Raw genomic sequence first — 23,486 nt, forward strand, 5'->3', positions numbered from 1 at the left:
AGGCACATTCTATCTAGGATTGCCTTCCTACATCCTCTATTGCCATATTATGCACTTGTGGTCCTTTTTTTTAGCTATTTTTGAGCTTTCATCGGTGGTCCATTGTAACTATTTTGATCACTATTTTTGGATTCTTTTGGAGATATATATCTTGGAGGGATTAGCTGGATCTCAATCACGAATTTAGTGACCCTAGGTTTAGTTGAGAAATAGTTTCGAAGTGTTCTTTAAGTTTAGTTTAGTTTGAGTTTAATCTAGTTTAGAAGTAGTTTAAAAGAGCTTTTTGAGTTTAGTTTAGTTTGGTTTTAAGTTTAGTTTTGTTTAAAAGTAATTTAAATTAGTTCTTTGAGTTTGGTTTAGTTTAAAAAGTAAGATTAGTTTAGTGAGGTTGGCTTAGCCTAGTGAGTCTTAGAATAAGTTAGGGAGCTTTGGCTAAGAATTACATGAGTCCAATGAGATTAGGTGTTAGTTTAATTAGAATTAGGTTAGTTGGTTGAGTGAAGGTTGGGGAGAGTTGCTTGTAGGTTTGTAGGATGAGTATAGGATAGGGAGACGTTGGAGGGTAAGTTAGGAATTCTCTAGAAGGTGAGTGAAGTAGTGTAGAATAGGGAAAGGTTGGAGAGTAAGTTAGGAATTCTCTAAAAGGTGGATGAAGTGGTGGCTTGGCAATCAAGAGAGGGGGAAGATAGGAAAAAAGGAATAAAAGAAGCAGTTCTCTAGAGAAAGGGAATTTGGGGAGAACTTGGAGATAAACAAGGTTAGAAACAATGGACAACTATGGAAAACTTGAGAAAGAGCTATGAAAAACTTGAGAGACCATCATCAATTTGAAAAACATCAAGACAAAAATCCGATTTGGAAACACCTTGAGGTAAGATTATTTAATTTCCTTTTGATTTATTTTCTATATCTTCTTCTCATACTTCTCATTTTCATGATTTTGGATGTATTAGACTAGGATTGGTGTGAATGTATAGGCCACACGAAGTATTGGATTTTTTATGATCGCTTGATGTTGAATCTTGAGAATTTGGTGAAAGTAATCTGAGGCTGAATGCTTGAAATTCATTAATGTTTACATGTTGATGAAGTTTGAGGAATTTTTGGAGATTGCATGTTGATGACTATTAACTTATTGATCTTTTGATATATGCATTTTTTTTAGTTTTAGAGAATCATTGATGATCATATATTAAAGTTTGATAGAAAATTATTGATGATCAGTGTGTGAATGATTGGTGTTAAATATTGTTTGATACATGATTAAAATTATCTTTAGGATCAATTTAGAGAATCCTAATATATGAAATTTTCTAAAAATTGTTTCTCTATTACCACTATTGATAGTTCACTTTACCTTTGAACTTGTAAATTGGAATCCGACCATTCAAAAACTCTCTAAAATTTTTCTAATTATTCTATGATATTTTAGACTTCTTGAATTTGATTTTAGAATTTTGTTTGAGTAGTTTTTTTTTTTTTTTTCCAATTAGAATATAGAAATCAATCTTTTAGAAGGTTTAGTTTTCACTCTATTTTTTACACTCAATCTTGTTTCTTAAAATTAAATTATTAAATGATCTCTGTAGACCCTCAATTTTGTCCCTTTAACATATGTTTTTAAGTTTACTTCCAGTGTTTCACAGTGTTTCTTAGATGACCCATTATTACCAGTGTAGCTTACCTTTTCTGAGCCACTCTGGAGACTTTGGTTGCGGGGTTTATTCGATTCCACATTATGACATTGGTTGCCCTTTAAGTTTAGATTAGGTTTTACTTAGATGCACTTTACGTTAGACTTAGTTAGGCCCACCTAGTCTCACCCTAGGCCCATAAGGGTAGGCCCATTAAGCACTAGCTTAGGCCCGTCTAGGTTCACCTAAGCCCATTTAGACACTTTAAGCCTATTTAGGCATGCTTGACTCATCAAACATTCTTAGCCTGACTTGTTTGATTGTATGACTTATTTATCTCATTTATTTATTTATTTTTATTTTTTATTATTATTGTCAATTACTTTTATTTATTTAGGTATTCATTATTTTTTATTTATTTTGTTCATTATCTTGTTATTTATTCATTTATCTATTATTATTATTTTATCATTTTTTGATTTATTTATTATTTTATTTATTTATTTTTTATTCATTTATCCATTTAATAATTTGAAGTTTTATAGGAAAATCTACTGATAGAGAAGTTTTTTGAAAATGTAGTACTCTTCATGTGGTTTTTGGAAGAGGTAAGACTCTTTAGGTGATATGCATGGATTGATTTTTGGAAATTCAAAAAATGACTTTTCTGGTGGATGAGATGTAGAGTTTGGAGAGAAGAGGAGTCCTCAGTTGGGACGGCTCCAATGGATATAAAAACACAGGTTGTTGGTTTTAGGAGGCATTCAGAGATTGTTTTTCAGAGAGAGAGAGGGTTTTCATAGGCGAAGGAGAGAAAGGAAAATATATAGGAAAATGAGAGGGGTTTTGGGAGAGGGGAAGCAGATTCCAGTCTTGGAAAGGATTTCTCGGTGAGGAGCTGTTGGAGAAGACGTTGGGAAGAGGACACAGCCGACTTGAAGCCAAACAATATTTCTTGAGGGGAATTTTTCCAGGTATGGTCAGATGAAATTCGTATTTTCTCATCTCTATATGATTCATCATCATTTTTTTAGCAGATTTTGGTGTCATCTAAGGATCGTGCTCTTGTTCTCTTATATTCCCCACCTATTTTCAAGCCGTTTTGACAAAATAATGGAATGTGGTTCGTCTGTTACCCATCCTCTGTCTTCCTTCCTTTGTTTTTCTTGGGTCATTCTTTCTATGCTTAGCATGTATATTTCACCCGCCTCCCTTTCTTTGGTGTTCATGGCTATGAAGACCATGATGGCACGAGTATTTCTAGAAAGATGGAGACTTTGCAAAGATTGTATGCAATGGGTTGTTTGGGGTTAGATAGATGCAGAGGCTGCCATCATTTCTGGGGGTTCTCAGGCACATGTGAATACCGTAGGAAGCGGTCCAGTTGGCAGATGCAGTTTTCCATATCACAACGCTTGCTTCAGAACGACGTCATATACCATAACCCTATGTCTATATGATAAGATGCTTCGGTATGTTTCCTTATTCTGGAACCCATGGAGATCAGAAGGTAGGTGGGACCTTTCAAAGGATGCATGATGGTTAGGAGCAATTCTCCGGTTAGAAACTGCCATGTAAATTCAAACGATGCTGGGTTGGGGATTCCAGATGGAGCCGAAGATCCTGTGGTTGCTAATGGTTGTGCATTTCATAGTCTATCAATCTTCAATTCTAAGCAAAAGTTGTTGAATGCTCCTCCCGAAAACTCTTGGTGCGTTGCTTTATCACTGCACTATGCAAATGTTATTATCATTATTGAGAAGCTGGTGGCATCCCCTCACTAGATTAGCCATGATGCAAGAGATGATCTCTACAGTATGTTAACTATTAAAGTAAGAGCAAGGCTGCCTGCGTTTCTGTCAGGAAAAGTATCCAAACTTTGCAAGGGCTTCATCGGTTTTTTGATGTTTTATTGTAACCAAAAGCTGTAAAGCAAAACCATGACTGCATCACTCGTTTCCAGCCGCGCATTTCATCTTTCAAAGCATCTAAAAAATGTAGCCAAGTCAAGGCTGCCAAGCATCCAATCCATTTTCAACGAAATGATGGTTGAACTTGGAATTGAACTGAGCTGCACCACTTTGGATTCTCTCTAGCGACCACGCACAGTCCATGATGAAGACAGCCTGCATGCATGAATGGATATCCCACGCGGCTACCTTTTGCCGGCTAAATGACAATCTCATGCGAGTCATGTTCAACCTTGAGTACGTACTAGCCTGAAGAGGGATTTGATCACCTCGGAATAAGGTGGCAGCAAAAGAGCTCATTCCCTGGCCCACAGAGATAAAGTTTGGTTGCTAAAGAACCTATTTTTATCCCCATGTGTTATTGATTAAATAGAAGTGCATCGGCAACAGAGCCTTGCAATGGAGACACTGGAGAGGCGTCAATTGTTATGTTTCTTAAAGACCCAGTCATCATCTCATGCCTTTAGTGATGTGACGGACAGTTGCAGCCAAGACCATCCTTCAGATGCGGCAGCTCCATATTGAGAATAGACAGCACGGTCTAGTTGAGGGGGGCCACATTTTCGTGGATGCAGCCTGCAATCAGTACAGCTTTTGAGGTGCATAGGTGTCTACGCTGTTCACATGAAAGACATGCGCACCTAACCCAAGGTAAAATAAGTGGAAAGATAATCCACAAACAGAGTGGTCTGCTCATATTATGTGGAGGCAAGAATATCGTTCCAAGAAGAGACCCATGATTCTATTAATGCTATGAAGGCCCCATGAGTAAGAAAGCTGTTATAGATAGCTTATGCGTTGAGGAGATGAAAAAAAAAATGGGAAAGAGGAGACTGGTTGTTTCCATTTCAATGAGACTTGCCAAAACTAGTTATCATGGTATGAAGCTGAGTTCAGGAAGCTGAGTTTATAAGTTTGAATCCAAATGCAGCGGAATTGGTGCACCCGCCCTTGGGAAGTCATCTAAAAAAACATCAGTACTCCAGACGAGTCAACAAGACGAGGGAAACAACATTTGACATCGGCTAAACCATCTGTAGATGCAAATTTGATTAGAAGGAAGGTCGATCCCCAAGAACTACTGCAGATTGCACTTCAACGGCTTGCTCAATCTAAGATCATATCCCAGCGGATGCCTCAGACTCCTATATCTAATCCAGTTTCAAGCAATAACTCCTTGCAAGGATCACCTGTGCCTATCTCAGGATATCATAGTGCACCGTCAGCCCTTGGCATTACAGCTCTGTTGCATGATCATGCTGCACCTATAGATCAAGCAGTCTACTAATGCAATATCTCAGCATATAAAAGTTGCTGCAAGTGCAATAAATGGAAGTTTTTCTTCAGGCCAGCAGTCTAACATTTCTATTAGTGCTGAGTTGAGCATGTTGGGATTAAATTCGAAAGAATTTGAATGATCTACCAATGTCTTATCTGACCAGATGGAAGCTGTTGCTAAGAGCGTACAACAGTCAAACATTGTTCCAGGAGCCCTGGAAGAATCTAAAATCTCTGCCGTTAAAGAAGACACAATGTGAATAGCAACAGTATGGGATGAGTCTAAATTAGTGACGAAGTTGACGGAAACTTTCATGCTTTTATCTGAGAGACTTTCTGGGTTTCTCAGTGAGGGCCAATTGAAGATTATGTCTGCTAAATTATTTGACTAAGTATCTAAACTCATAGGAGACTCTCAACTATCTGAACGTTTAAATGAAGAAATGGAGAGACTGTCCCATTACTTGGATGTCAAAAATGAAGCCGAGATAACTAGTGTTGTGGAAAAGGAGATGGTTGAAAGTTACATGCAGAAACTGGTCCATATGGAGAACTCAGGTTTGATTAATATGCTTATGGAAACAATGTCGTTATGGTTTATTTGCATCAGTTTATTACCACTGGTTCTGAAACATTTAAACCCTGTGTTTGGTGGGCCACCCTTCCTTTTTGTTTACTTTTGTTAATTCACTTACTTCTGGATTCATTATCAGTGGTGATGAAGATTGTTTTACAAAGACCTGGAAAGATGTAGTTTGTGTTGAAGCATAGAGCATCCTGGTCGTCTTAGGTATGTCCAATTCTGCAGAATGTTGTACAGCATGCAGCAAAAACCCCATAAGCCTAGCTTCAGGTTCAATAGCATCTTTTGATATTAGATGCCCTCCCACAATCAGCTCGTTCAATGACCCAGCTCGCAACAGGTGCCATAGCTCTAAAGGTTCAGAGTCAATTTCAGAATGGATTAAGGAGCAGGATGAATGTCTTAATGTTTTCAGACCCAATGACTATGTGACATGCATTCAGCTCAATCCCATTGATGACCATTATTTCATAAGCAAATCGCTGCCAATGTTCACTACAAGCATATCTTTCAGTCGCCATGTTGTTGCATACATGATGAGCTCAGAAGTGAGGAAATAAGGCAAATTACATGGCCAAATTCACGTCATAGTGTCAAAATAAATGCAGGTAAGTTCAGTTGGGAACCAGAATCAACCATCCTGACCCTCAGAGAAGTAAATTTGACAGTACAATGGGGGCATAAAATAGCGATTTGCGGACTAGTTGGGGCGGGGAAATCATTACTCTTGCATGCTATACTTGGAGAGATACCAAAAATTTCAGGAATTGTTGATGTATTTGGTTCCATTGCCTATGTTTCTCAAACTTGTTGGATCCAAAGTGGGACAATTCGTGACATTATTCTCTATGGAAAACTAATGGACACAACCAAATATGAGAAAACCCTAAAAGCTTGCGCCTTAGATAAGGATATAAACAGTTTTGACCATGGTGATGAAATAGAAATCGGTCAGAGAGGGCTTAATATGAGTGGAGGACAGAAGCAGAGAATTCAACTTGCGCGAGCTGTCTATAATGATGTCGATATCTACTTCCTGGATGACCCTTTTAGTGCAGTAGATGCACATACCGCTGCAATTCTTTTCAATGAATGCGTCATGGCTGCTCTTGCTCATAAAACTGTCATTCTAGTGACTCATCAAGTGGAAGTCAATAAAATTCTGGTTATGGAAGCTGGACAGATAACTCAATCAGGAAGCTATGAGGACCTCTTGACACCCGGGACAGCATTTGAGCAGCTTGTAAATGCACATAAGAATGAAGTAACAGTATTGGAATTTTCAAATGATGAACAAGTAGAACGTCAAAAAAAATTGGGTCAGAATCTGCTAAAGAAGTCTCATGGACCCCTCTCCACCAAAGAAAACAGTGAAGGGGGGATTTCTATGAAGGGTCTGCCTGGGGTTCAGCTCACTGAAGAAGAAGAGACAGAGATTGGTGATGTTAGCATGTCAATTAAATCTGAGTTTACAGAAGTGAAGATGGAAGTTCTTGTGAACTCTGGGCAGGGAAGTTCAAAGATTAGTGAACTAAAGAAGGATAATTTGGATGATATCTGTGACCGAAGGCCTGATAATGAACCAATTACATATGGTGAGTCTGCTGGTTTTGCTAAGGAAGAAAATGTTAAACTTGAAAAGGAGAAGTGATGAAACCTTTACAATGAGAATTTAATATGGAATGCAGAAAACATGTCAAAGCAGAAAATTGGGAATTATGAACCACGTCTGACAACTGTCGGGGAGAATCCAGTTGAGCTTGCAAATCAGATTGCCTTTTAAATCAAAGCATTTGACAGTTGAACACCCTTAAATTGAAGCATTTGACAACTAGACACTTTTACAGTGAATTGGTTTCTTCTATCCAAAATCTCCCAGCTCCGCTCCTTTGGCCACATTGGTACACACCTCCTCCTCTCTTTGCTATATTAATTGGGAATGCACTGTTTTGAATTGATTTTTCAAATCCTTTTTTTAACTAAATAATTCCAGCTTTGAAAATTCATCTTTAGATTTCTTTTAGGTAATAAAAATCCTTATTTTCAATAAACTTTTACTACCAAATTTCCTTTTGACATGCATTTTTTTGATAATTTTCACAATTTTTTGGGTTTTTAACAAGCATGAATAAATTTTATGGTTCCAAATGATGGGACTAATTGAATCAATTCGTACAAAAGCAATTTGGACCTTGGTGGGGGGTCCAACATTCTTGATATCTTCTCCGATATTGATTCAAATGAGGAGATTATTTGATATTTGATTGATTTTGATTCCTCTTGACAATATGCTTGAATTTGCCTTATATTTATTATTGAGCTAACCTTGTTTCCCATTTTAGTGCTCAACTCGCTATCCAAGTACGCTCTCCATCACCCTATTTTCAAAATTCCACGAATATCCATTTCTTTGTGTACTATGACTTTGTTTGTTGTCCTGATTGATTGCTTTGATATACATTGGATCGTTTGGCCATCTTGGATAAAATGCATGTTGTGTACTATATTTCTATACTAATTTTGATGTCTTATGATGGTGCTTGAGAGGCAGTCTAGGTACGCATCCTAACTCTCCTTTATTGTGATTTGATCTTTGTTTAGCACACTATTTTTGAAGTCACCTTGGTCTACCTAAGTACCCTCAATTAATCAATTAATTGCTCTATTTCTCTCAACTTAGTCATTAGAGACCTCTTTAGGGCTTAGAGGGGTGCTACCTCTTAGAGGTACCTTCTTAATAGGTAACCTGATCATCGAACCTAAATTCTAGTTTTTCAAGACTTGTTTTTCCAAAACTATATATGGAGTCATTTTTTAGGGTTTTATTTCTTATTTTATTTTCTCTTTAAAATAAAATAAAATAAATGACGACTTTGACCTTTTCCAAAAACAAAAATTTTCACCAATAAAAGCGAATCTCGCTGATTAAGTGGGAATGCACGTGAAAAATGCAAATCCACAACCTCTTTAACTTCTTTGGACATTTTTCACTTAATCTAGACTTTTTAAATTCAATTTTTGACAAATAAAATATGAAAAATAATTATTGAAATGAGAGAAATAATTTTTTTCTTCTTGCACTTACTACACAGGTACTCTTCTAGAGCTCCAAGATGTTAATTTAATTTTAAATATGTTATGCATGTGATCTTATCTTGTGATTATTTTTCATATAAAGTAGAAATATTAATGAGTTGTGTGAATTTTTATAGGATTTTAGGACATCTCTAAGTTAATTAAAAAAATAATTCTCACATGCTATGGAAAATTACTCTGTTCTGGACCTATTATGCTTCTTATGAAATCTGGTACTAAATAGGATTTAATTAATTAATTTAGACACTTGGATGATAAACTAGACATATAGTAAATATTCTCTGAAAATTTTCATGATAAAATTCAACTTCTGGATATTTTTTTCAAATTTATTTTGTAGAGTCTTCTGTTCTAATCACTTTCTGATTTTCTTGTGAAGTAACCCACTTATGAATAAATTTGATAATAATTGTGAACTTTTTGTTGTCATTGATTCCTTGGTGATTTAGTAATTAGGGTCTTTAAATTGATCTTTGATGCATGTTTAGGTTACTAACAAAGGTAGGTACAACTGCATGTTGATCTTCACATTTCACACTCACTAATGCACATATTTAGCTTGAATAGGTGTTCTTTATTTATTTTGATTCCCTTGTTTGGTCGTGTATTTGTAAAAATTGTTTTCAAGAATTTCAAAAATGATCATTCTCATTATTAATATCCTCTTTCTTCTATAGGTTCAAAATGAGTTTTCAAAAACATCAATGCTACCCCTTTGTTTGAATTGGTATGCATTTCAAATTTGTTTTCAAAATGAATTTGTGACCTTTCATGGGAATGAAATTTGGACATGGCTTCTTATGGAGTTCTTTAATCATGGAAAATTTCATTCAAATTAAATTGGGAAGTGGTAACTCCCTACACGTTCATTTTCGAGTTTTGAAATCTTAGTTTTCAAGTAATAACTTATTTCAATGCTTTATTTTGTACCCTCGAGATTGATCTATGAATTTAAATTAGAAGATGACATGTTTAATTTATGATTATATTTTTTCCTAATAGTAGATTCATTAGATATAATTTTGTCTAAAGGTACTTTGTACACAAGCTCTGTTTTGGGCATTCTGAATGTTAAATTGATTTTAAATATGTCAGCGTCATTTCTCCTTTGAAATAGACATTTTCAATATTGTGTATGAATTTTGGGCAACCCTAGGTGGGTTAAAAAAAATTCATTTTTGCATGCCCTGTGCACTGACCTTGTTTTGAACCAATCTGATTTTTTTGAGTGCCAGTACTATTTGACATATGATTTGTGAATTTTTCCAATTGGGCTAGAAACTATACTCCTTACAATTATTCCTCAATTTTTTATTTTTTTATTTTATGTAAAAATTCAACTTCTAGATTTTTCTAATGTTTTATCTTGTGATGAGTTATGTTTTGGATTTTAGCCAAAGTCACTGTGTATTGATTAACTTGTGTAATTTTTTGGCATTAATTGTTTGGGAATAATTGATTTGTCCTTTTGGAAATCAATTTATACTTATTAAAGGCCATACCTAATTTTTATCATGATGAAATGAGCATGTTTAATATTTGTTTTAGATGTATTTAGAAGACTCTTATATGTTGTTGTGTTGTGCTGAATGTATATCATAATTTAGTCAGAATCTTTTATGCATGCCTCATCACTTAGAATTTGTTTCATTTCTTCTAATTCATTCTTTGTTCCCCATGATGCCTTGTATATATATGATGTAACCCTTTCATTTATTACCTTGTTAAACTAACAATTTCTTTTGAGGGAGTGCTTGCTTATATACTAATAAGGTATCTACTTTCATCCTTTGTTTCTTTCGTATATGTTTTATGTTTTTTGGATTGATTTGATTTCTGTTGTTTGGTGTATGTATATGAGCATGTATTTGAATTTATGTTCAATTTTGTATATATGCCTATGCTATGCTTAGCATTCTTTCTTGCCATGCCATATGTGTGATATATACTATTACTTGTTATTTAACTTCGATTGTCTTATAAAAGCACTAGTAGCTAATTAAGGTACACTTCACTTTTATCTCTATATGTGTAACTATGTGATATTTCATAGAGAAATAAACTAGTTCCCTGTCATTCTCATGCAAATGTGCAAGCAGTTGCTAGCCACCCAAGTGGTGGGATTTTTTAGACAAACTTTAAAATTGATGAGGATTTCAATCATTCAATCTTTTTTTTTTTCTTTTTATCTTATGCAGTGGATTTTGAAATCCACACAAACATAAAAGAGATCCTATAAAGCAAACAAGCAAAGTTTGAGCCATATATTGAATTTGAAGGCATAATCAACAATTTCCTTAGCTTCCACAGATGTTCAAATTTAGTGAGAAAGTCTTCTTTCTATTAGACCACTTCTAATAGGCAAACTATGCACCTCTCTTTTATCATCACATGTAAATGACCTTAAAGGATGTGAAGATCACTCTTATAAATCATCTAACTTTGTCCATTGGGTAAAATATTGAATTTTGTAGTTTACTTTTTAGGGTTCTGAGTTTTAATGATGAGTCCAAGTCAAGAATAGGAGAAACAAGAGGATATATTTTAGGCTTAGCATGGAAATTCAGTGCACAGACATGCTTGTCACCTAAATGCATAACATCTCCAAATGGTGATAAATATCACTTAAGTTTTGTGAATTTCATTCCTTTGTAGAATGATGTAAGTATTGCACACCTGCTTTGCAACAAAGATAATGCCACCATGATTGGCCAATTCATAAGTCATAATAAATTGATATGCCCCATGATGCAATGATAGAGAAGTGTGAGTTCTAGAATGATAAGTCGATAGAGAAGTGTGAGTTCTAGAATGACAAGTCACTAGAGAGACTTGTTTGTACCCTCCTTCAATGACTTAGATTTCATTATAAATATTTAATTATCCAAATTTGGACTTAGAATTTTCCTAGTTATTTGGTTATTTCGCAATAGAGTATTAAAAATGGTAGGATGGAATGTATGAAACCTTTCTTATTCACATGAAGCCTATATGGGCAAAGTTACAAATGACTCTTAGGCTAGAAATAAGGAAACAACCTACTACACATTAGAAAATAACACCCCACTACCACTACTTCCATGGAGAGACTAAGGCTAGCTCCTCATTAACCATTTCTTAGAGGCTAGGGCAAATGAAACATACCACAAAGGACTCACTTGACAAGTAACTTTGACTCTTTTAATTTTTGTTCAACAATCCCTCCCTTAAACTAATGTTTTGTGTCATAATAGTCAGTTTAATAAAAGTAAGCTTCGAAACACCCTCACATAAATTGGATTGTCCAATGTGCAAACAACAAGCAACTTCCTTAGCTTCTGAAATATGAGTGATTTGAGGGACTTGGTACACATATCAGCAACTTGATCTTCACTTTTGTAGTAGATGAGATCAATCATTTCATCCTTAGTGAGGCCCCATAAAAAGTGATATTTCACATCTATGTGCTTGATTCTTCCATGTAGAACAAAATTCTTATAGTGGGTTCTGGTTGCTTGAAACAGAGCTCTTTAAGAATTATCTTCAATCAAATATCTTGACAGACAAAGTTGCAACAAAAAATTCACCTTTGGATGATAGAGTGACATAGGACAACTATAGTGACTGGGAGTCTTTCTTGTCTTAAGCTTGGACTTCATGGCTTCCATGTGCATGCCCTTAGGGACACAACAAATGCTCGCATGTCAACCGATATTGTCTAATTGTTGTTGGTTACTTCATTTGTCATTAGGTCAGACTCACTCTCTTAGATTTTCTGCATAATTCTTTCTAGCTTAAGTATTTGATTGTTTATTTATTTATTATTTACGAGACCTTATTTCAATCCTAGTGGAAAAGTGCATGGTGCTCTTGAAGATGAGAATCATCATACTGGTGATTTAGGAAATGTCATTATTGGTGAGAATGGTTTTAAAAACGGGACTGGACCAGCCAGTCCAACCGTCAGTCGATTACGGTTCCGATTCGGTCCGACCGTCAATTGATCACGGTTCTGATCTGGTCCGATCGTCGATCGGTCATGATTCCGATCCAATCTAACCGTCGATGGTCACAGTTCCAATTCGGTTCGACCGCCAGTTGATCGCGGTTCCAATCTAGTCCGATCGCCGATCGATCATGGTTCCAATCCGATCCGGTCATTTAAGTCGAAAAGTGTTCAGATCGAAATTAGGTCGGTTAAACCAGTGGTCCAACTGGCGAACCAAATAAACTAGATGGTTGCCCCTAAACTATTTGGTTCAACCTTTTTTTTTTCTTCCACTATCGCCGACTCGCCGTCCCCCGCCAATAGGACCTCGACCTCGCGCTGGAAAAGCCCCCTCTCGCATTCCTCGTAGCTGGAGAAGCACCCCTTGCCGTCTCTCGCCAGTAGAACCCCCACCCCTCGCGACCCTATTGGAAAGGCCCCCCTTCCTCGCTGTCTCCCACCAGCAGGACCCCACCCTTCTTGCAAAGCCACCCTCCCACCCCCTGTACTAGAAGAAGAAATGAGAATCCAGAGTAGTGGTCGAGTGCGATGACTTACAGAGAAGATCGATGATGAGGCGTCTGTCGAAGAGACAACCAGTGACTAATTTAATGGTTTTCAAATAAAATTTTGATTTTTAAATAATATATAAATTATTATTTTATTTTTATAATTATTTTAAATTTAAATAATTTATGATGTCACTGGTTCGACCACCAATTCGACCAGTGAACTGTGAACCGATAACTTTTCTAGTTCAATGACCGATCCGATTCTGAAAACATTGGTATGTACTATGTACTTCGTCATAATTAACTACTTATAGAATACCATTAGAAGCATTATTATTGTTTGCCTTGACATTGCCATTTTTTACGCAATCATTTTTCTTAGATCCTCGTATAGATATGACTCTATGTGATATAGGAATGAAGTATCTAGGTTGTAAATCTAGATCAGTTATGGTATTTGAACTTTCTTAACCATTAAGGTGCTCTCATTTTTTAGTGTGCTTTTTAGGTACCATTAATTTCAAAATTGTTGACAAGCAAATAGATTTTTTACCTCTATTTCTTGTTTTTCCTTTTTATTCTTTTTCTCATACTTGAAAACTAGCTAGGTTGAAATTTAGTTCTTGTTATCTAAAAAATGTATGTCTCTGTTTAAAGATTCCTCAATAAAACTTCTATTTATGAAGCTCTTTTTTCAGGTGTTTCCATTTTGTGCTACCACTATTCTATGCAATGTGGATTACTAATGGACAAGAATGAACAATCCAATCCTAGCTTATGACAAATGTTAATTTATATTTTGTTGGAACATTATTAAGTTCCATCTTACAGAGTTTGGACAAACATACGTATGCTTATTCCATCATTTTGTGCACAGTAATTATTTTTACACTACAGAATATGGGGTTTTACCACATTAATTTGTGATTAAAAAATAGTATTTTGTGGTAAAAGTTTTTTTTCATAAAAAATTATTTGTGACAAGTTTGTTGCTATAGTGCAATTATTTTCAATCATAAAATTTAATCTTATAACAAAATAAACAATTTGTACCATTTATTTTTTATGATGCCTTTCGGTTGTTAATTGATTTGTGTTTATAATTGGAATAAATTGAACATTATAAAACAATGTCAAATGTATTTTCATTTCATAAAATAAATTAAACAAATAAATGTGTATAATGCAACACCTAAAAAAGATAAAATAAAATAAATTTAAAACACATACCAACCCATTCCACAAAAATTAGAACTCACAAACAGTTGTGTGGACCCCGCATTTCGGCTCATGCGTTTTCCACTCGATGGCAAGCTCGATTTTTATTTGAAAAATGATTTAATTTGATTAAGAAAACTGACTTGGGACTCGCCACTTATTTTTGTTTTATTTTTTAAAGGGTAAACAAAATAAGAAAGAAAAAACCCTAAGTGTGACTCCTTAGTTTGGAAAAGGTTGTCTGCGAAAAATCGGATCGGGTTCGGTGATCAGGTTACTTATCGAGAAGGTACGGTAAAAACCGTAACACCCCTCTGAGCCCCTAAAACGGGTCTCTACTAATAAAATGAAGCAATCATGACAATTGATTAATCGAGCATGAATACCAAATGAATATCACCCGAAACAAAATAGCTGAATGAATAGGAGAGACAAAGAATATACCTGAGTGATGATCTGACTTATTTCATGGGAAACAAATGTTAGCAATTAAATACAGAATAATCGTGTGTATCATAGAATAGTGTAAATCAATCACATATAACAATCAAATCAATCAATTCACCAATCAATCATAAAATCACGTATGTGAGGCCCCCACCAAAGCCCGATTAATCTTGCATGAATTAATATCACAAATTCCATTATTTAGGAATTATGAAAATTGCATTCACGCTTATGTAAAATTAAGAGAAACATGAGATTATTTGAAAACCGGAATGGAATTAAAACTATTCGAGTGAAGACTGGATTTTTGAAATTTGTTTGAAAATTGGAGTATCGAAAATTATTTGGAAATTGGAGTTTTGGAAATTAAATTTAAGAATTGGAATTTTAGGGATTAAATTCGAATGAAAACATAATTTTGAAAATTATTTGGGAAGTAGAAACTATGAAAGTTAAATTATGAAAATTGGGACTTTAGAAATTAAATTTTAAAAGAAATTAGAATTGGAAATTATTTAAGAATTAGAAATCATGAAAATTAAATTACATAAATTTGAATTTTGGAAATTATTTGAAAGTGGAATTTTTCTAAAGATAAATAACTAAAATGATGATGATAATAATATTAATAACAATAATAATAATAATAATAATAATAAATAAACGTGAATAGTGAAATTTTTGAAATTGAAAATTAAATTTGAGAGTTGGAATTTTGAAGGATTATTAAAAGATGGAATTTTAAAATGAACTTGAAAATTAGAATCTAAAAAAAATATTTGAGGAATGAGATTTCTTAAAGAATTAGATTTTGATATCGGAAGTTTTTAGGAAATTATGTGAGAATGGAAGTGAGAATATGACCATTAGAAAGTGCTAAATTAATTGAGAAAGAAACTAGATTGTTAACACATGTAGGCGTGGAGGATAAAATAATAATAAAATAAAAAAGAAAAAGAAAATGGGCATGCTTAGGATTGAGTGCATAGGTGGCTGCCCATTTTCTTTGATGATGGCCCTACTATTCCTCTGACTTGCACTTTGTCCCATGATGAAATTGAATTCACCCATGGATTATATGACCAGCATACCGACCCTTCCACCAACTCCAAAGCCGCAAGTCAAGAGGGTTGCCATAAAAAATTGGGACGTAATTAGAATAGGACTAGATAATGTTACCCAAACATTCGGTCAGTCCAGGGGATAGTAACTATTACTTAACAGCTATAATAGATTATCAGAGGGGAATGAACAAGTAACAAAGAGAAAGGCGGAGCAAAATGTGAAAAGAAACAAGAGCAGCTGATCCAAACTAAGAGGAAAGACCTGATATGCTAACTGTAGACAACACACCTTCCTCACCGGCCATTTGGCTCGGCAAGCCTGGGTCTGCATCCCATCTGCTCAATAAATTTGGTGAGGCGCAAGTGCTTTGCACTCCACTACTCAGCCAACTTCTGCTCCTTGGATTCTGCATCCCTCCTCAGTCCTGCTAACTGAATGTATTAGATGCCCTCTCAAACTTCCCCTGATTTCTTTTCGTATCTCCTCCTCCCGCTTGCTCTCTTTTTCTTTCTCCCCTCCTTCAGATTTTTTTTTTCTATCTCAAAAACTCCTCCCTCCCGCTTCTTTTGCTGCCTGTTTTTTTCTTTTTCTCCTTCGAAAATCTGCCTCCTGCTCTGCCAAAAACCCAGGCCCCCAAAACCAGCCTGCCTCTCTGTCCTCTCTCTCACTTCAATCTCACCCACTCCCTTCAAAAGATAATATTTTCTTGCTTCCGTTTCCCGCCAACAAGGGGGTCCACAAGTTGTTAAACATATATTATTATTAGATCATTGACATGATCGATACGCTTCCGAGGAGAGCTGCCTTGTCCATTAGCAGTAAAGAAATATTGATCCTTTTCAAATTCTAACAAAGAATGTATGTAGGCTGTATAACATTTTTAAGGACTAGGCATAACCAACCAAACTTTTTTCGCTACTGATTCTCAAGATATACCTAAAAACATGCATAGACACAAAAATTCCAGACATGAGCTGAATCAATTAATCAAGAAAAAATGGATGATTGAAAGATAAAACGATGCAGTCCCTTTTCAGACTTGATCAGTAACCTTCATGTGGTTGAGCAAGTAACAATGGTGTTGGCATGGATATTGAAGACTTTGGGCTTTGTAACTTTTAGCAAAAGTTTAAATATAGTACGCAAGGTTACGAAGGAGATAGAAAAAAGACTTAGGTACATGACATGGTATTGATCTTCAATATCATCTCAAAATAGAATGAGATAGATTCAAATATAGGGCCCGTTCTTTGCGGAGTCAGGAAGCATAATATAATGAATGATAGGAGTTCCCGATTTTGACATTCATCACTGAGCCAACACCATTCATAAGCAGGTTTGTTTTATTATTGAAAAGAAACATGAGAGGCAGAGCATAGGCACCAGCACAAAAAAGACTTATGAGCATAATACTTGATTTAGATGCTATAAAAAATGTGATGGTGGCAGCAATTAGCTTCCCAGCTTCAGGATTTTCCGGGAAAAGTTGAGATGCTATCAACTTCATATGTTCAAAAATACAAAAAAGAATTATAAAAATAAGTCCTCTCTCACCAAGGAAAATACTCTGAAAAATTCCACTTTTGCTTCTTGTATCAACCAAAAATAAAATCAAGCTGACGAGAGTTAAATAGAAACATGGATTCAAACAGCACAAGTAATAATTACCTGATATGCATCTCCATGCTCATGGTCATCATTTGGCTTTTTCCATACCTAGAGTGATTAAAGTGAATCAATTTTCAGTTTAAGATAAACTTGAAGCACCATAATAGGTCACATGCAAAGCCGTAGTCATTTTCTCTTCAATTACAAGAAACAAGTCAACAAAAAAAAAAAAAAAACCCGAATAAGTTAATCCCCAAGTCTGAATTCTCACCCTTCTCTAGAATAACAGAGGATATGAAAACAATGAGAATTGAGACTCAAAGTTTTGCTGATTCAAGTGGTACCAGGAGGTGTGACGGCACCAATTAAGGCCACCACACTGTCTCCTTCTTTCACTACTTTCACTGCCTTATCACACTGCCTTACTAATGTAGAAAGGAAAAAGTTGTGTTCATCCACCATCAATTCACTCTATCAAACAAGACCCAAACAGATATGGAGCAGAGGAATTAAATTTCAATAAGCTAAAGTGGGATAAAGGGCATTTCAAATAAAGGATAATAGTGCAATAAGTGACTCTTCAAAATGAGCAATAAATACAAGAATTTACCAACTGCATCGTAAACTACATCGAATTTCTCTGCCAATCTTCAAACTTCTCCTTAGTGTAGTCAATCGTCAAATCAGTTCCCAAGCTCTTCATTAGCTCTAGTTTTCTTGTGCTTGAAGTAGCAGTGCGACTCTTGAGGCACCAAACACTTGTTTTGCATGCTGGCTCAAGCCATAAAAAAGGAGGAAAAATGGAATTATTGTTTCTATATCGTATTCATTTGCCTTATCCTAATTATTTAGGTGGCAACAGTAGCACAAATTTTGTTCTGTTCGCTCTACTGAGAGCCCCTATCTCAATTTTTAACAACTAATAAATAGAGGAACCCCATCTAACTGCAACAGGAGTTTCATATTTTAGGTACAAAAGATTTTTTTTCCATTGTAGGCCATGAATGGATAACATTTAAAATGGAAAATAAATAATTAGGAACTGAAATTCAAATGCCTAGATGACAAGGCTTCCAACTCCACCAACACCACCCAAAACAAGAATCAATTTACCAACAGAAAATCCAGTCCTTTCGAGACCATCATAGGTTGTCTCAATTGTAAGAGGAAGTCCAGCAGCTTGAACAAAATCCAAATTCTTTGGCTTTAGAGCCAACAGTTTCTCTTCAATAGTAGTGCATTTTGCAAATGAGCTAAACTGTTTAGGCCCGTCCAATGTTTTCTCATTTATGTTTCCATATAACTTCAAATAGAGTAAATAGAAAGGGATCATGTAGAAACCCTCAAGTAATTACATATTTCTTCTTTAAAATGAATTTCAGAATTCTATATATTGGTTACCAATAGTCCATGCAAGAACACACCTTCTTCAAAGTGATGAAAACATTTCCAATCTCTGATGGCAATCTTCCTCTTAAAAACCTTTGAAACAAGCTTAATTGCATTGTACTTCATGGGGGATGTCATATTTGGTATCAAGACTTTGTCATGCTAAAAGAAAATGGATGTGGAGGGTAACAATTTGGAAGGGATGAAGAGGTCAAAGTTAAGCATAATTTTTTTTTTCCTCCGAAATTTCTTGTTCTCTTGTTTAGGATTCTTTAAGGGTAGGGCAGTTTGTCTTTTCCATATTTCATTACTTGAGGTCAAGGGTGATGATTAAGCTTCTCTTCGTTGAGCCCTTTTGTTCTTTTTTTTCTTCTTCTTTTTGGGGGTAGAATTTTCTTAATTTCTTGTGTTTTCAAATATGTTTTAGAAGTAAATTTTATGGATAATATTTTATTTTAATCATTCTTTATTATATAATTATTTTTTAAAACGATTCTCATCAAATAACAAAAAAAAAGAGTAAAAATAATTAAAATATGTTAAAAACAAAAAAGGACCTTCTGACCATGGATTCCTTGTTTGCTTCACTCCATGCCTAACAGTTTCCTCTTTCTTAGTGACACCATAATCACCTTCATTCTGCACATTCACATACACCTTATTGCCTTTATGAATCCGAATGACCGGCCCTGGAAAGCTTTCATTCACAGTCAGCATGCTCTTTGTGCTGCACAACCTTGTGAAATTGGACTTCTTTAGATACAGGAGATAAAAAAGAGAGGCAATATATGTGACCAACAAAAAAGACCCTGGATTCTAACAAAAACAGTCAAGTGTTAAGGTAATACTCACAACAAAGTCATAAAAAGAGACTTCCAAAGCATATTCAAGGGACATGTAGCTACTTTCATTATTAGAACAATTCAATTAGTAGTTGTTTCATTACAAGTATGTATATACACATGCAAAAAAAAAAAAAGGTCATGTTATGTGAGAATCCACATATTTTGAGGAACAAAAGCTCACCAAATGACCAAATTACTAAAGGAGAAAGCATCGACAAAAGAAAAATGGATACAAGAGAGCTACTCACCATAACTGTGAATAATGAAATATTCACTAGAAGTGCAGAAGGGGGTGTTTTGTTTTATTTTATTTTTCCATCATATGGACAGATAACATCATATGCAGGAACAGGTCTAAAGAGAGCATTAGGCAACTCAGCAGAAACCACACTTAATAAACTCATTTGGATCAAGTCATAGTTTTAAAAGGCTCAAGGCGCACCAAGGCGCAAAGTAGTCCTAGAGCCTGAGGCGCAAGGCGCACCTAAGGCGCGGGCTTTAGTGAAGTGAGGCGCACCCTAATTTACTTATATATTTTTATATAATATAATCAAATTTAACAATCATTTATTTGTCCTAAACACATAAATCATCAAATATCATCCAAAACTTCATTTTAATCAACAAAAAACATAAAAATAAAGAACTCCAAGCATAAAAACAAATCCAAATCTATATTGCTAATAGCCTAATACATATCCAAATCCAAAGTTTCCAAACCAAAAGATCTAAAACTACCGAGGTCCGGAAGAAACGTGACTATTTTCCCTCTAGTTTTCTCCTATTTTCCCTTTTTTTTTTTTCTTCTTCTTCTTCTTCTTCACTTCTCCAGCACGGCTGAGGCTAGGGCACAATTGGGAGTGGTCTTGGGTTGAGAAAGACCAGAAAAGGGGGCTGGAATGGAGGAACAGGCCAAAACGGCGTCGTTTTGGCCTGTTTTTTTTTTTTCAAAGGAACAGGGTCCAAAATGACAAATGACGTCGTTTTGGTTGGACCCACAAATTAAAAAAAAAAAAATTAGGGCTGAGAGCTCTGCAACCGGACGGAGGAAGAAAAAGAAGAAGAAGAAGGAGAAGAAGAAGGAGAAAGAGAGGTGCGTACCTGGTCGGACCGTCGGAGGCGACTCAGGCGAGCGCCTTGCGCGCCTAAACGGCACCTTCCTGAAGGGGCGTCGCCTGCCTTCAGGCGAGGCACCGGAGGGTGGCGTCGTGCCGCCCCGAGCCTAGGCGCGCCTTTCACAACTATGGATCAAGTATTAATGATTAAAATCATTTAAATACATATCTTTATATTATCCTATAACATTTTCTTTTCATTTAAATGCATTGTCATCATAATTTATAAGATGAATGCATTACTCCCAAATCAACCCATCTAATTCTCAATTCATCATAACCGAGGAACTGTCTCATTGAAGTCATGTGTTGCTTAAGCACCAGTTTTAATAATTTATCATCCCATAAAGCAACCAAAAGTTTATGTTTAACTTAAGACCCACCAAAGAGGAAATAAAAATTTCCAACACCAAACAAGTCAAAATATGTGCATAAATACATACATTTTAAGCATGTGTGATGAAATAGATAACACTATTCCCCAAGATTAACATAAGAACAATATAATAACAGATGCAAATATATTTTGATTAATTCATAATACAAATAAGAGGCCTTAATACATACTTCTTAAGCCATTGGCGTCCGATTCTTTTAAGTTTTGCAGTGATAATATCCTTGACAAACAACCCAAACATAACCAATCTAAACTCCACCTGCCAAGATACCATGATTTTCAATTATTATATGAGCACAAAAAAAATTGGAAGAGTTGGACATTCCATAAAAATTGGTCCAGCCTATCATCTTTTTCGACAGCAGAATATGTAGGCATGACACAATCCGAGATAGATAAAGTATGAAAACCAAATTTTAGATTTAAGTATACAGGTTGAAGCACTATCCCCAGGGAAGACAAAACCACCATCTATAGACCTGATATCATTAACAAAGATACACAGCCCCAAATTTGCAACGACCTTCATCAAAACACATTCTTCTCAATCCCTTAAATGCTTTAAAATCAAAATAACAAATAAAAAACGCAAAGATAATGCCCAATCTCCCGACCTTGTCTAAGAAGAGACTTTCAAGCTCTCCTTTGATGGCTTCACTGAGAGGAAGGTCCAGAAGATGAGGCGACAATCGGAGTGTGTGCTCAATCAAGCTAAGGAAGAACATCTAAACCTAGAAAACGTAAATTTCAAACCGAAAATCAATGGCAGAGGCTGATTATTAAAGGAAATTAAACAAATTAACATACAAAAAATAACAAATTGTCTTCTCTAATTTGTTTTCGCATCTGTAGGGTTCTTCAGTGAGCTTCTGGTTGATCTAGGGTTTTAATCTCCGACCGGTCACCGTTTCCGGCAATAGGAATATTTCAATTCCCGCCACACCGGTGAGGTTTGCGACTCGTCAATTATGAGAGGAGAGAGGGAAACCAAAGTTGGGGGGACGGTGGGAGAGCGAGAAGAGCCGAGTCTAAAACAGAAATTATTTCAATAATGTGAAAAAAAAATCAAAATTAACATAATGATTTAAAAATTAAAAATTATTTTATTTTTATTGTTCCTAAACAGAATTTGATATCAAATTTCATATCAAGATTTGGAAATGTTGACTATAATTTGGGAAAAAAATATTCAATTCCTTTTTTCCAAAAAAAAATATTTGCCATCTGACATGCTTAAGAGACATTTAAAAAAAATTTATTTTGTACAAAATTAATATTGAATTAATTAGGCTTAACTTATAATATGGTGTAATTCAAGACAAAATTCATGTCAAAATATTATTAAAAACTATTTGCCATGTGGTTAAATATAATATTTTGTGATGAATAGAAACTTCATCTTTATAAAGTGGGGGATTCTAAGTTAAATATTAGAAACTTGCTGTGAGATTTTTGGAATATGGCTGAGATCCGACACCCAGCCTAACTTAAAAATCAAACTGAAAATTTTTCATTTTCTCCATTGCATGGTTGACATAAGTGTGAGAACCTAAATATCCATTTCATCATCGTTTAACATTTTTAACGAAATTCATGTTCAGAATAGGGGTAAAATGGGCCTTAATTTTATTAGAACTAAAAGCTTCTTCAAAGAATAGAAGTAGGTGGTGTTGACATCACAAATTATATGGAATGTGAGTAATTGCAAAGGAGGGTTCTAAGAATTATGGTTTGAAGTTATTCTGACTCCCTTTTGGACTTCTGCTATGATCTCCATAAGCCACATATGCTAGCTGCTGGATCATTATTAAGTTTTTCGAGCCTTGGTATCAGGGTTGATTAATTCCTTGATATATGCTTGCTAATCACCAAGTACCACTCGGTTAGAAGAGGACACTTGGTTAGTTTAGTCTGTTTTTATTGTTCGGAAAAAAGCTCCTAATGTGGCCCAAGTGGGAATGGCTTGACTTTGTTAGAATATGGACATATATGTTCCTATTTTTCTTATTTTTATTCTTATTTTACCCTTGAGCATCTTTTTGCTTTCATAGCATGAAATAACAGTTTCTTTTCCATACTTTTTATGGGGGGACATGTTAGGGTGAATTCACAATATTCCAACAAATATCAGGATTTTTCTACCATTTCTTTGTGTAAAATTGAATAGGTAATAGCAACTAGTAGTAAAAATAAATAAACTCATGCAACAAAAAATAAATCAAACACCATAATTTTTACGTAGAAAACCCCCCAATGCGAAGGGAAAAACCACGGGACCTAGTCTAGTTCAAACTTCCACTATCAACAATAATGGGTTACACTTGTCTTCTCTAGAATAATCTCTAGAGGCTACCAAATACAT

The 23,486-nt window shown here is 35.1% G+C and overlaps 2 protein-coding genes across 11 annotated transcripts in view; both read right to left on the reverse strand.

Annotated features, from left to right (window-relative positions):
* Positions 1–15,565: 15,565 nt before the first annotated feature.
* The window catches only part of LOC100251264 (uncharacterized), a 196,301-nt gene continuing 188,380 nt past the window's right edge, over positions 15,566–23,486 (reverse strand). Inside the window, exons 9-11 of one of the 3 annotated variants that reach the window (XM_059742378.1) lie at positions 17,650–17,799; positions 17,439–17,486; positions 15,566–17,271 (exon numbers count right to left, since the gene is read on the reverse strand). The gene's annotated coding sequence lies outside the window, so the exon portion shown is untranslated. Of the gene's footprint in view, positions 17,487–17,649; positions 17,800–23,486 lie in introns of all 3 variants that reach the window. The other 2 variants (XM_059742379.1, XM_059742377.1) reach the window with 2 other exon arrangements.
* Positions 17,875–22,176, reverse strand: LOC100246423 (laccase-15). 8 transcript variants are annotated; one of them, XM_059742387.1, is made up of 5 exons: positions 21,932–22,175; positions 21,739–21,855; positions 21,295–21,383; positions 19,325–19,503; positions 17,875–18,149 (listed from the first exon to the last, which is right to left on the reverse strand). In XM_059742387.1, exons 2-5 carry the CDS (start codon positions 21,847–21,849, stop codon positions 18,004–18,006), a joined length of 525 nt encoding a protein of 174 aa, XP_059598370.1. In that variant the 5' UTR covers positions 21,850–21,855; positions 21,932–22,175; the 3' UTR covers positions 17,875–18,003. The 8 variants fall into 8 exon arrangements, with proteins under 8 accessions (XP_059598370.1, XP_059598375.1, XP_059598373.1 ...); XM_059742392.1 differs by lacking the exon at positions 21,739–21,855 and having other exon boundaries at positions 19,325–19,494; positions 21,932–22,176; XM_059742390.1 differs by lacking the exon at positions 21,739–21,855.

This window comes from Vitis vinifera, chromosome 14 (assembly GCF_030704535.1).
Source record: "Vitis vinifera cultivar Pinot Noir 40024 chromosome 14, ASM3070453v1".
Taxonomy (NCBI): Eukaryota; Viridiplantae; Streptophyta; class Magnoliopsida; order Vitales; family Vitaceae; genus Vitis; species Vitis vinifera.